This window comes from Martes martes (genome assembly GCF_963455335.1).
Source record: "Martes martes genome assembly, chromosome: 5".
Taxonomy (NCBI): Eukaryota; Metazoa; Chordata; class Mammalia; order Carnivora; family Mustelidae; genus Martes; species Martes martes.
This window is the reverse complement of record NC_137892.1, coordinates 154,805,327-154,818,810: the sequence shown is the minus strand read 5'-3', so window position 1 is coordinate 154,818,810 and position 13,484 is coordinate 154,805,327. Positions and strand designations below refer to the sequence as shown.

At 38.5% G+C, this 13,484-nt stretch overlaps 1 protein-coding gene across 2 annotated transcripts in view; it reads right to left on the bottom strand.

The window, feature by feature from the left end:
• Positions 1-13,484, bottom strand: part of DNAH5 (dynein axonemal heavy chain 5) — a gene marked incomplete at both ends in the record, with an annotated part of 215,917 nt that overhangs the window by 82,493 nt on the left and 119,940 nt on the right. For both annotated transcript variants that reach the window (XM_080804575.1, XM_080804576.1), the window contains 5 exons: positions 1,499-1,671; positions 4,266-4,464; positions 6,239-6,462; positions 8,189-8,402; positions 8,593-8,715. In XM_080804575.1, coding sequence (XP_080660701.1) covers positions 1,499-1,671; positions 4,266-4,464; positions 6,239-6,462; positions 8,189-8,402; positions 8,593-8,715 — 933 coding nt within the window. The remainder of the gene's footprint in view (positions 1-1,498; positions 1,672-4,265; positions 4,465-6,238; positions 6,463-8,188; positions 8,403-8,592; positions 8,716-13,484) is intronic.

The following is a 13,484-nucleotide window of genomic DNA, read 5'->3' as shown; positions in this document are numbered from 1 at the left end:
TAAATATGACAATCATTATTTATATTTGGAAGAACATTTGTGCTCACAATTCAGTAGAGATGTTTCAGGCTCTGAGAATTTAGAATGTCCAAGCTATATGCTCTCGTGGGGGAGACGCAATCTACAACAGTCACTTTGTCTTCCTCTCTCTCCCTGACATACTCCAGCCTTCCCCACCCTATTCTACTTTCAGAGTGAGGATCAACTAGATGAACTTTAGCTTCAGTAATTATCAGAGGTGACACTTTGTAATTATGAGATTTTTTCCTTATGGATAGACCCAACTAATGGAAGACAGCCTTGAGCTACCCTCTTTCTAACTAAAAGGATATAGCCTGAGAAAGTAACTGACATCAAGAGAGTGAGAATATCAACAACAGATTTAAAATGGCATTATCCACAGATAAATTAGGTCACATAAGTTAGCAAATAAATAATATATTTTACTTCCAACCTTTGAGAGTCAACTATCCTATGAATAGATACTGGAATGACTCCTGTGACAAAGTAGAAAGGAAAATGTACTTTCCTGGTAGACTTCATTCTAACACAATTTTCATCCAACTCAAACTCAATCGTTTATGTATTCTTTTTTAAATTATCATTTCTAACTGTGGTAAAATATATATAACATAAAATTTACTGTCTTAACTACTAAGTGCATAGTTCAGTGAGATTATGGGATTAAGCACATTTACAATGCTGTGTGACCACCACTACCAACCATCTCCAGAACTCTTTTCATCTTGCAAAAATGAAACACTGGACCATAAACATTCCCCATTCTCCCTACCTCCAAGCCCCTGGCAATCACCACTCTACTTGCTGTCTCTATGATTTTTTTTTTTTTTTTTAAAGATTTTATTTCTTTATTTGACAGACATAGATCACAAGTAGGCAGAGAGGCAGGCAGAGAGAGAGAGGGGAGGAAGCAGGCTCCCTGCTGAGCAGAGAGCCCGATGCGGGGCTCGATCCCAGGACCCTGGGATCATGACCCGAGCCGAAGGCAGAGGCTTTAACCCACTGAGCCACCCAGGCGCCCCTGTCTCTATGATTTTATAACAGTATCATAACAGTATTTATCCTTTTGTGACTGGCTTCTTTCACTGAGCATAATGTCTTCAAAGTTCATACACTATTTTTTACAGCTCTCTTTTGCATAATGCAAAAAAATAAGTGGACTTTTTGCCTGTGCTTTGAACTCAGATGTCAACTGCATTCATTCAATGTGGTGAAAATACTGAGCCGGAAGCCATACAGCAACACTGAATAAAATTATATCACACGTGGAAAGTATCCATGCTCTGATATTAGAGCTGATTTTCAGCCCACAGGTGTGACATGGTGCATTCCATTTGGAAATTGGAATGTGGCATTGAGTTTAATTGCAAACTGAATATTCTTCCAGGAGATGAAAGGAAGGGGAGAGGAAAAAACCTCTGGTATGAAGCCAAGCATCCATCACTTTGGGGAGGGGTTACTGGGTGTGGCCACTGACCTTGACTAAGTGAACCATGGCATCCTGGAAGAAGACCAAATCCATGCCCATGCCACGGACGCTCTCATTATACAGCTGCAGGAACATATTCAAACGCTCTTTCAGGTGATCGAAAGACTCAATTGGCTCATAAATTTTGGGCATTTCAGTATCGGCCTCCTCGGACGTTTCACCTAGGTTGGGGCAAAACAATTTGCTTTCTTCAAATCACTGGGCTTTACTAGTTCCTTCAACCTAAATTAATATACTCACAACTCAACATTTTCACACTCAATGATACCGATTTCATCTGAATGCCATATTATATGTTTTTAGAAAAGAAAAGAAAGCAGGGGCACCTAGGTGGCTCAGTCAGTTGAGCGTTTGACTCTTGATTTCGGCTCAGGTCAGGATCTCAAGGTCCTGGGACAGAGCCCCAGTGGGCTCCGTGCTCAGTGGGAAGTCTGCTTGAGATTCTCTCTCTCCCTCTGCCTTCCCCCCACTTGCATGCCCTCCTCCCTCCCTCCTTCCCTCTCCCTCAAATAAATAATTTTTTTTTAAAAAAAAGAAAGAAAGAAAGCAAACAACAGTAAAAGCATTGGATTTCTTGTGATCCTACCTAGTCTTAGTTCTTTACGGTCTAGAAAGGGCCAATTTCAAATAATGTTATATATATTGAATTTAATCCAAATCTATATTTGAATATTGGCATTTCAAGGAAGTTTCCAGAGGTATTCGCTTAGTGGTCAAAATGAAGATCGAAAAAGTAGGGATTTAATGTCAAAAATCAGCTAAAGAGGTCAAGACTTAAAAGATTTTTCAATAAGAAAAAAAGAAAAAGGTCATTGCCTTTACTTAGGAAATTCTTATGAATCAGGAATTTAAGGCTAGTGGTGAAGACAAAAGTGAATTTGGGGAATGGAGGTAGAGGACTGAGAGAAAACAGAATAGTGATTTCCTAAATAAACATAGTGAATTATGTCACTGGGGTAAGATGTATTAAAATCAATATACTTTTTTTAAGGTTTTTATTTATTTATTTGACAGAGAGAGACACAGCGAGGAAGGGAACATAAGCAGGGGGTATGGGAGAGGAAGAACCAGGCTTCCCGCTGAGCAGGGATCCTGATCCAGGGCTCCATCCAAGGACCCTGGGATCATGACCTGAGCTGAAGGCAGCGGCTTAACCAACTGAGCCACCCAGCTGCCCCAAAATCAATATGCTTTTCTAAAAAAAATTAGAAACACCTAATATACCAGTGTAATGTTCTTCCATCTTTGACTACAAAGCATAATGCCAAAAGGAAAGCTAAACTGGGCATAGAGAAGTTCACCAGCAGTGAACATTAGTAACAGGAAAAAAGTGATTCATATGCCAATAACAGCTTAGGAATTCACTGGGTACTAGAAGAGGGAGTGGCTCTTCCAAACCTCACAGTACATAATTATTTTCCATTGACCCTGTCCTGATATAATAGCATATTAACCTTATTATGACAAAGCAAGAAAACTGATTTAACATAATCATGAAGATTGGCTTATTTGCAAAGCTCTCTCTAATTGAATTTCAATAGTCACTTCAGTGTTTCATAAATATTCAACTCAAGCTTCGAGAAACAAAGTGCTTGGAAGTCAAAAAAGGTTATGTGTTTGCCTCCAATGCAACTGCCCCACAAAAAAGCACTTGTGCTTTGCTCCTCGAAAACCATCATCTAATTATTTAGCCTTCTGAATTAAAGGAAATAAAATACATAAATTCTAATTTTTTATCCTTGTGAATTAGAGGAAATGAGATACATAAATTCTAATTTTAAATGCTCTTACACTTACAGGATTTTTGTATGTGTGTGACCTCGTTTAAAATAAAATGTGTCAGCTTCTTTCTGTAGAAGGATCCCTCCAACAGCACAGCCAGCAGGAATCCTCCTTTCGCAACAGTTGCTCGGAAACTTTTGATAAATCACATACATCCCTACCAAACTAGAAAGGCGCTGCTGATCATTTTCAACCATATACAAGATATCAATAGCATATATTTAAATACGCCTTTTTAAACATGGAAATGAACTTAAAATTCACCCTCAGTAATAAAAGTGGTAATTAAATGAAAGAAAATAGTCTACTTAAGCTCAGTTATTTCTGAGGGAAAGAAATAACTGGAGCACTACTTCTTTTCCTAAGAAGAAAAGTAATATACATCTTCGTTTTTCATAGAACCATAACCACGGAAGCTTCTGTCCACATGGCCTCTTTCCAATTATAGCCAATGGTCTTCTCAGATAGCTGAGGTTTATCTATTTTCAAACAGTCAGGATGACCCGAATAATAATTATCATTATTTTTGCTACCTTTCATTTGGCAGACTGCTAAGCCACTCTCCAGATAACATTTCATTTATTGCCCACAGTGCCCCAGGGTGCATATATTAATATTTGCATTTTCATAAATGAGGAGAATGAGGTTCAACAAAGTTCAGAGGCTCGCCCAGTTACTATGTGGTAGATCCCTTCCTCAAACCTACCACTGTGTGACTGCTCTAAGTCCTGGGCACTTTCTCCTGCCCTGTCTTGTCTCCCAAATCTACCTTAACAGGAAAGACTAATACGCATAAAAAATAGTTAACCTCTGAACTCAGTAAGTATCCACTCGGTCTCTATCTACTGAGCGCGTACTATGTCCCTGGCTTGTTTCAGTGAAGCTTACTAGACAGAAATTCAACACGCCTAAACTGAACCTTCTGTCTTCAGGTATCCCTTTGGGGAATTTCAAATTCCAGTCAATAGTTTACCTGTAGCTTCAGGTGCGTCCCTCAAGAAATTCACAAAATAAGCATCCGTTCCACAATCCACCAAGAGTTTTTTCTCTTCACCAAACTCCTCCTCCACCAGACCGGCTAACGCCTTATCAAACCAGGTCACGTCTTTGGACACCGTGAAACGATCAGCTATAACACGTTTACACTCGTGCTTCCACAGATGTAACAGTTCCTGTCGAAAGCATAATTAAAATGTGTTACTCGCTTCTATTTGCCACAGTTGGGAATCAAGTTGACAGAATTACAGAGCACCATCCTTCCTGATCTAAGACGTTATATTTTAAAAACCTGAGGTTAAAACATACTTAACTTCATTTCATATTGGTCTCATTCAAGTCTATCAAATAGAGAGTAATGTCTATTCATTTTCAGTCTTTAAATTAAAATGAAAACGTCCCTTGACAAAATACTAAAACCACTCTGATTAACCAACAGGGTAATATTTTATGTGAAAGTCTTAAGTCTGTGATAAATGAGTCTGTTTGGATAAGACACCTATATTCATGTGGCCAGAGCATAATATAAGATATAGTATATAAACAACTCTCATGTACACAATGGAGATATTACAAAGGTATATTTACTTAACACGATGTGAAGGAAATTTGTGGCAAAAATCTGGATCAGCTGAACAAGGCAACCACCTACTCTCCATAATCTAAGCTTCAAAGTTAACTGGAAGTTGAGGAAATTAATTGCTCTACCCACCTGTTTGTATGGCAAGCTCATTGGAGTTGAAAGACTGGTAGAAATTCCTTAACTTGCTAGCACTTTGCAAGTTAGGAGGTTTTTTAAGCCTTTTGATTACTAATGATAAAGTGTTATTTGGTTACCAAAATATAAAAGGAACTTAGTAAAATATATTCAATGATTGCTGGAACTATTTATGGTAATTTAAAGTAAGCATCAAAAAATGGCTACTCAAGAAAATATTGGGGACATGCATTCTGCATTACCATTAATTTGTTAACAAATTTGAGGGGGAAAAATCAAGATAAAATATTCCCTGCTGGTAAAATGACTCTGTTCTCTGTAACAAGGAGCATGAGTTTTCCCTGGAATGTCTTGCCTTGGAGTCAGCCACTGTCATTACCTACTTTGTGAGCACCTGGAGCAAAGTTGGGGTTGTTTGTTTTTTTTTTATAGTCACTATTTGATATGCCTAGTGACAGTATGGTGTATATCTCAACTCTCCCTGTGTGTTTATGTGGACAAAGCCCTAAAACCTACTTGTTTAACCACCTCCTCCATTCTATGAAAAGCTATAAGAGAAGCCAACATTACCTATGCCTGCGCACACCGGCCATGCTTTGGGGGGGAGAAAAAATACTGGATTTTTCCATAAGTTTCCGAGTTTGAAGAGAATTCTTTTAATGCTAGGAACTTTTATATTCAAGTGTGTGTATAAATGCTCATTTTTCAGCCAAATGAACTTTCTACTTTTCTGCCTCTTTTCAGTTATACCAGGAGAATGTAATTCTTTTAGTGCATTTAGTTACTTAGAAAGGAAAGATCAAGGATGATGAACAATAAAATGGTCTCTTCAACTTCGAACGTTTATAAAGACAGCTACTTTTTTAAAGTTAAAAATGTCAAGTTTAAAATATGAAGGCTATTACATAATAAAATCAATAGTGGTTCTTTCTGTTATTTAGTATAAGGAGAATAGCTTATAATGGGAAAATAAGATCAATTGCTTCTTTTATTCCATTCATTAGAAACTGTGTATGCTATTTCCTTAAATATAAATTAATTTAATGGATTTTTCTAAAGAAATTCTGACATACTTTTCCCTTATTTACATCAGTTGAAAAACAACCCAAAAAATTAATATCCATGCTAAAACATCCCAAAATATCTCATCATTCCACAAAAATTACATTATGAATAATATTTGGGGCACAGAATAAATAACAATGCCATTTGTTTCCCTATGTATCACTCACATCTGGTTCCTTGATAACCTCCGAGGTGGTGTTCAGCATACCCTGCCAGATCCTGGAAAGATCTCGAAGGTTAAATACATAATGGAATTTTGCTGGTGTAGGGAGCATTTTAATCTTGGTCATCTGCCACAGTCGGCGTGTCAGGGGAACCAATTTCATCACTAAATCTCTCACTTCTTCCGAGAAACCCCTCTGAGCACAGTAGTAGCCTCTCCCAATAACACCTGAAAGAGGAACAAAGTCATTAACATTTTGAGTGATGGTTCAAGACAGTGAAATTAAAATGAAAACCATTATAATGTAGAGTTAGCACAAATATTATACACATTTTAATAGATGGCCACATAGCAAAGAAATTTATATTAATGTTCTCTTTTTTTAATCTAAAAAATAGATACAGGTGCAAGTCAGTTAGCATTTGACTACTGGCAGGTTGATTAAGAATTACCACTGCAAGCTCTAGCTGAACAAATTCAATATTATCAAGTGAGTGAGGATAAATATATAAAGTCGCTTTACAAAGACATAAGAGACAGGGAGGTCTCATGAACCCTAAGATTTCTCCATTCTGTTGTTGCCTTTCCATGCATTATAAAATATTTTAATTTACTTTATATGTAAAACTTTCTAGGCAAAAAGAAGAATAATTAAAATTGATAATAGTCATATTTTCTGGTCCGTTGTACTTTTCCCAGGTTTAGATCATTCACCTATCATTTGGTTTCCAAACTTTTGCCCACTGCCGCAATCGAAGGCAGATACTTCCACACTCCAGTAGCTCGGGGTGCTGAGATGACATTTTAGTCTGCCAGAAATTAATTAGGGTAATCCTAATAAGTTTTCTCTCAGCAGCAGTTTCAGAAGTGGTAAATTAATACCTAACACCATGTGTACCTAATTTTACACTCTTTTTCTGCGAAGAGTTAACTACAAAATCAACTATAAACTCTTTGCTTTTTCTTTTATTTATTTGACAGAGAGAGAGATCACAAGTAGGCAGAGAAGCAAGCAGAGAGAGAGCGAAGCAGGCTCCCTGCTGAGCAGAGAGCCCAATGCGGGGCTCGACCCCAGGAATCTGAGATTGACCCCAGGAATCTGAGATCATGACCTGAGCCAAAGGCAGAGGCTTAACCCACTGAGCTACCTAGGCGCCCCTATAAACTCTTTTCATTTCTTAAACTATCATAGTTATCTACTGGGTCAGTGTTTCTTCAATGGTATTATTTCTGAAATACTACCTAGTTAATCAACCAATAACCTGATTTCAATCCTATGAATTACTCTGAGATCAAACTCTGGCTAATCTCTGCTATAGGCAAAATTATTTCTTTGGCCAAAATCATTATGTGGGTTGGTTAAAGTACACAAACTTTTGGAACGGTATTCCATCAATCCGGACCTCATATAGGTATATCCATGAGGAAACAATCTCATCATCTCCTTGTTCATTTAATGTTTCACTTCCTTGCCTAAGCCAGCAACAGTTACTTTAAGAAGAACAAAGGTAGAAAAGATCTGCCTAGGCACCCAATTCAGGATATAATAAATCCTTATAGAAACAAAATCCTGATATAAACACAACTGATAGGGCACCTGGGTGGCTCAGTGGGTTAAAGCCTCTGCCTTCGGCTCAGGTCATGATCTCAGCATCCTGGGATCGAGCCCCACATCAGGCTCTCCACTCAGCAGGGAGCCTGCTTCCCCCACCCCCCTCTGCCTGCCTCTCTGCCTACTTGTGATCTCTCTCTCTCTCTCTCTCTTTCTCTGTCAAATAAATAAATAAAATCTTTAAAAAATTAAAAATAAAAATAAACACAACTGGTGAGTGATAAGGGTAAAGACTAAGGAGCCACCCAATGCCCCTTCTGTGTTAACCTCTGGGTACATATTTTCTGATTGGAATGCAAGCAGATGTTCTTGCTTCCCCAAGTCCCCCTGACACCATTTTACCAAAGATCTTGTCCATGGAAGCATCAGAAGGCAACGTGCAGTTAAATATAGAGAAGTGCCTCTTGAGTCTTTGTGGTATATCATTGCGTCCACCCCCAGGATGGATCATGGCTGCCAAAAACTGGATGTCCACGATGCTGGTAAACTCCCCAGGCTTCTCTAGGTTATAAAATCCATTCTGTTCCATCAGCTGTCGTACTATCTCATTAGTAACCTACGAAAGACAACTTTCAGAATTAAAAGGTCACTCCCTTACATCCCAGAAACTAACTGCTTGAGTGTTTCCTGATAATGGAATTTATCGGAATTGAGGAACTGCATATTGAAAAAGTGGGAAAATATTTACTCCTCAAGGCATAAATCAATGTTGAATTGAAATGAACCACGTGATAGAATCAATATACCTGATCTCCCCACTCATTGATTATTGGCATATTCACATCATCAATAAAAACAGTCATCTTCTTTCCTGCAGGAGGGCCATATGTTGTACCCATGCGTTTATCCACATAGCTCTCCATTGTCTTCTGTGAAACAAGAAAGCCAACAGAAAGATCTGTGAAAATATCCTCTAAGGCACAGTAAATGATTTTTAAAATCTAGGGACACTGGAATTGATGTGAATTACTCACAAACAACCCAAAACTCTTTTTAGTTCTGAAAATGAGGACATGAAGTACCTAAATTATCTTGCCATAATGTTAACCTTTGAAAATCTGCTTTAATTTAGGAGTTAATGGAATTCTAACTAGTGTATATTTTAGCGGGATGGGACTCATTGGTCCCATTGCTACAGATTTTTACTTTATTGTTCCTGTGTGGATGACACTGTATCCCCCGACCCCATTATTCAAAGACTAATTTAGCCCTTCCACAAGTTTCCCTGCACTGCCCAAGAAGCTTCTCTGTCTGTGCTCTGAGCCAGACAGCCCCCCCCCCCCCACTGCAAGACTGCTTGCTCTCCATTGAGAAGGCTGCCAGTGGCTTCTGTGGCCAAACACAACCCCGATTCAGTGTTTTAGGGCAGACGGAATCACAGTGAATCCCCTCCCCTCTCAGCCCCTGAGACAAAACTGCAAACCACGCCATGTGTGTCTCTCTCATTGCTCCATTCTCAGCTTAGGTGGTACAGAAGACTACACTGTGCTCTATTAAAAACAAAAACAAATCTTCCCTAACAATATGAAAAAGAACTTGACAATTGATTGAACTAATGTAACGTTACAAGTCAACTATTCCTCAATTTAAAGAAAAACTGACGGAAGGAGTGTTGGGAGAGGTAAGGGGGAAGATGGGGAGATAAAATCAATATACCTGATCTCCCCATTCATTGATTGATCCAGACTATTGATCACGGTATGATCATTTCCATAAGAAAACCATGTGGCTTGGAAATCAACCATCATTCAAAATGCATGAACTAAGTAACCAGAGCTAGGACCACAAAGAAAACAGAAAAGACTTCACAGTTCTCATGCTCTAGAAACTCAGTCTTAAAGGCCTCATTCCATTCCTACTACTGTAGTAATCTCCTGATTCACAATTTTAAGTCCTGTTAAAGGTGATGTATAAATGTAGGAGAAAGCAGGGGTTTATTGCAATAAAATACATTCTCCTCCTATCCAAAAAAAAAGTTTAGTTATTTCATGGTAAAGAGCAAATCAGCTAAGAATGACTTTAATAATCCAAGATGCAACCACAAAAGAAGGCCAACATATAAGCAAAAATCTATATATTTGTCCTTGGAAATCTTTGCAGTTGGTAATTTGAAGTTGTAATTTTCCATCACCATTTCAATGAATAATGGCCAGAGACATAAAAGTTTTTCACCATTTCCAAATATAAAGATATATAAATATATCACAACTCATTCAATTACAAAATAAATCTCTCATGACAACAGTGCAATGGCAAAAAGAATTTCCTATTCCCCTGACATAAAAGCAAACTGTTTAAAGTAATGTACTAGGCTAAATTTAGCTCTGCTTTTCAATGAACTTAAATGCATAAGGCAATTAATAATCTCCTGACACCTCCCTATGGCAAGCCAGAGCCTTCCAGACATTCCCTTGTCTGTTAATGAGAACTCACAGGCACATGACGATTTTATGTCTCAGGGACCATCTAAGAGCTAAAAGGCCATAGGTGGGATAATATGGAGTAATAGCCCCATACGTGCACTTGCTTTCCCTTCATTGTAACCCTATTTCTTTTTCCAAATAAGAGGGAAATTACTAGTAAGCTATATATGTCATAAAAGAGCTGAGCTGACGAAAGCAAAAACAAAGGAGGGGTGAAATGAAATAGCCTTGTGACCCTGGAATTGAGACCTTTCTCTTTTTAGAACTGCTACCCGTTAATGTGTAATTTGAAGTTTGGGGACACCTCCTAAAGGCCTGAAATACAGTAACTGCGGCTTCTACTCCATCATTTATCTGCTGGGAAATGTTCAGGAAAACCACATTAAGTGACTGGTCTCTCCAGCTGAACTTCCCCACATGAATGATCCACACCATCACAAAATCAACATATTTTTTTTTATTTTTTAAGATTTATTTAGTCACAAAGCAATATATCTAAACATAAATGCCTCCTACCCGAAAATCTGCACTCCCTGCTAAGTGTTCGTTTGAGGGAATGGCACCAACAACCCAAATGCCCCATCTGAAGATTTCTCCATCCAACATCAATATATCCCTTCTCTTATAATTTCAATATTGCCATTGAATGTATCTCCTCCCTGAACAGTGATATGCCTGAGGACTGTTACTTATCCTGGGAATTCATGGGAATTAATGTCACAACCTCTTAAGCGGCCCTCCCCCCAGTGGTGCCTCCTCCAATAAGTCCTGGAAACTTCTTAAAAAAACATATACACTGTCTATATTGTGTGATTTACAATTTTGCCCAGAATTTTCTGTCTCCCCTCCCCCAAAAAATCCATCTAAAGAACCACTGCTAATCTTTGTAGTGTTCTCTCTGATCTCCTTCATTTGGGGGAAACCACCAACCACTGTTTTGGTGAGATAACCGCAGTCCAGTCAACAAAAATAGGTATATTTGTTTATCTGAGTATTGTCTGTCTCTCCCACTAGAATGTGAAAAGGGAGGGCACCTTGTTTATCTCGCTTATCATTGCATCCTCCATGTCTAGAAAGGTATCTGGCACACTGTACCGATTTATAAATATCTGATACAGGGAGGCTCACTCAGAGAAGTGTCCGACTCTGGTTTTGGTTCAGGTCATGATCTCAGGGTCATGATATCAAGCCCCGAGTCAGGCTCCATGCTCAGTGCAGAGTCTGCTTGAGATTCTCTCTCTGCACTTGCCCCTGCTCGCACACCCTCTCTCTTTCTCTTTCTCTCTCCCTCTCTGAAATAAATAAATCTTTAAAACCATGTATTTGATACATAGTAAATGAGGAAAAGAAACCCGGGGGCCATCTGTGACCTCCTTCTCTCTCTTCTGTCCCTCTTTTAACCACATGTTCCCAGCCCACAATGGTTGTGCTTCCTGATCACAACTTGAATTCATCCTCATGCTGGTTCCATTCTGCCCTTTGTTACTTGGTCCAGCCCATCCTTCCTCTCCTCCTGGGTCTCTCCAAGGACACCCATCTCTCTTCCATCTTTTCCTCCACTCTGCAGCCAGAATGAACCTTCTGAAGGGCAGTGTGACTCCATGCAACTCCACTGGTTCCCCAGGAGTGACTTACAAGGAACTCCATGATGTCCCCACTTACGCGTCCAGTCTCACCTCTAAACCCTCCTCAGTCTCTTTGTCCTGGCTCCTTGTAGTCTTCATTCATTCATATTCAGTTAACAATAAGACACACACCATAAAGTGATGCTCAGCTCACCGGCTAATGTACATTCAGATTAAGAGATCCTTATTTACATATTCCTAGAGTAGTCATTTCTAGGCCAAAAAATCTCTCACGATTAGCCTCAGCCAAACACAATTTGTCAAACATTGATTCGGATGAACGATGGTCCATAAATGTCGTTTCTCTCAACCCAGCTATTGACTAATAAAATTGAGATCTCTAGCAAGGACCTGAACTAAGGGCGGTTTATGCTCTTCCCTGGGAGTACACAAAAACCTTACTCTGCAATCAGGGACTGGTAGTCCACGTGATACCATCTTAAGCAAATCTATGGAACCTAGAAAAGATTCTGATCTTCTTGTCTATCTGTCTCACACTCACCAGCATATCCAGCTTAACCCAAGTAGTGACAGTGGCATTTAAGAAATAAAAACTAGAGGGTTAGAAATCCAGACAGACTCGGGAAGGCAGATAAGGCAAGCTGCCCTTGTCCACTCTAAGCTGGGCCTCCCTAAAACCAGAGATAACCAATTTTCTGAGTTAATTTCTTGGTAGACAATTCAGCCTCTATAATTCCTTAAAAAATATATCATATTGATATAATATAAATATGGAATTTCTTCAAGAAATGTCAACTCTTTCATTACATTGATTTCTGTAATCCTCTAAAGGAACTACTCCTTTCCCCCTCTGGGCTCTACAATACTTAGATTATACCATAACTAGAATTTATCACATCAGTTATACTTGATTATATATATGTCTGTTTCCCCAACCACACAGAAGGAGGAACACTGCATTGGAAGGGATATTGACGGGCCATGTGCAGTTGTGGAGGTTGTACACTGCCCAGTTTGGGGGTTTACCATTCACACCACTATCTCTGTGAATAAGATATATCACAGATCTGTATAACCTGCATGGTCACAAGTGGGAGTGTGTATAAAAATATTTAAGTAACAAATACTTGTGTGTGTGTGTGTGTGTGTGTATGCACAAGAGAGTATTATCCATAAATGATATATGTGAAAGCACTCGATGAGCTTAATGAATTATAAAAATGAAAGGTATTTTATTATTATTTTAGGTATCTCTATATATCAGCATTTAAGTCATTTTCATACATATACACCCAATTAAATTGAAATATTTTGAGATACAAATGTAAAAAGTAAGCTAGAAAGATATTATAAGAAAATACCGGACATTTGTATAACTTCTTTTTGGTATTCTATGTTTTTTTTAATAAACCCTGTTTTTATTTCACGTTTATAATACCTTAGAACTCTGAGAATAATAAAAGTTTCCATCTGCTCTTAAATAAGTAAATAAAAATAAAGTATGCTCAATTTTAGGCTTCTGTGTATCTGCTATTTAGCTAAAAGATAAAAACTGAGAGCTTGTGTTCTTTATTAAGACATCTACTGCCTAAGTAAGATCTTCCCCTTGTATCATAAGTTACTAAAACC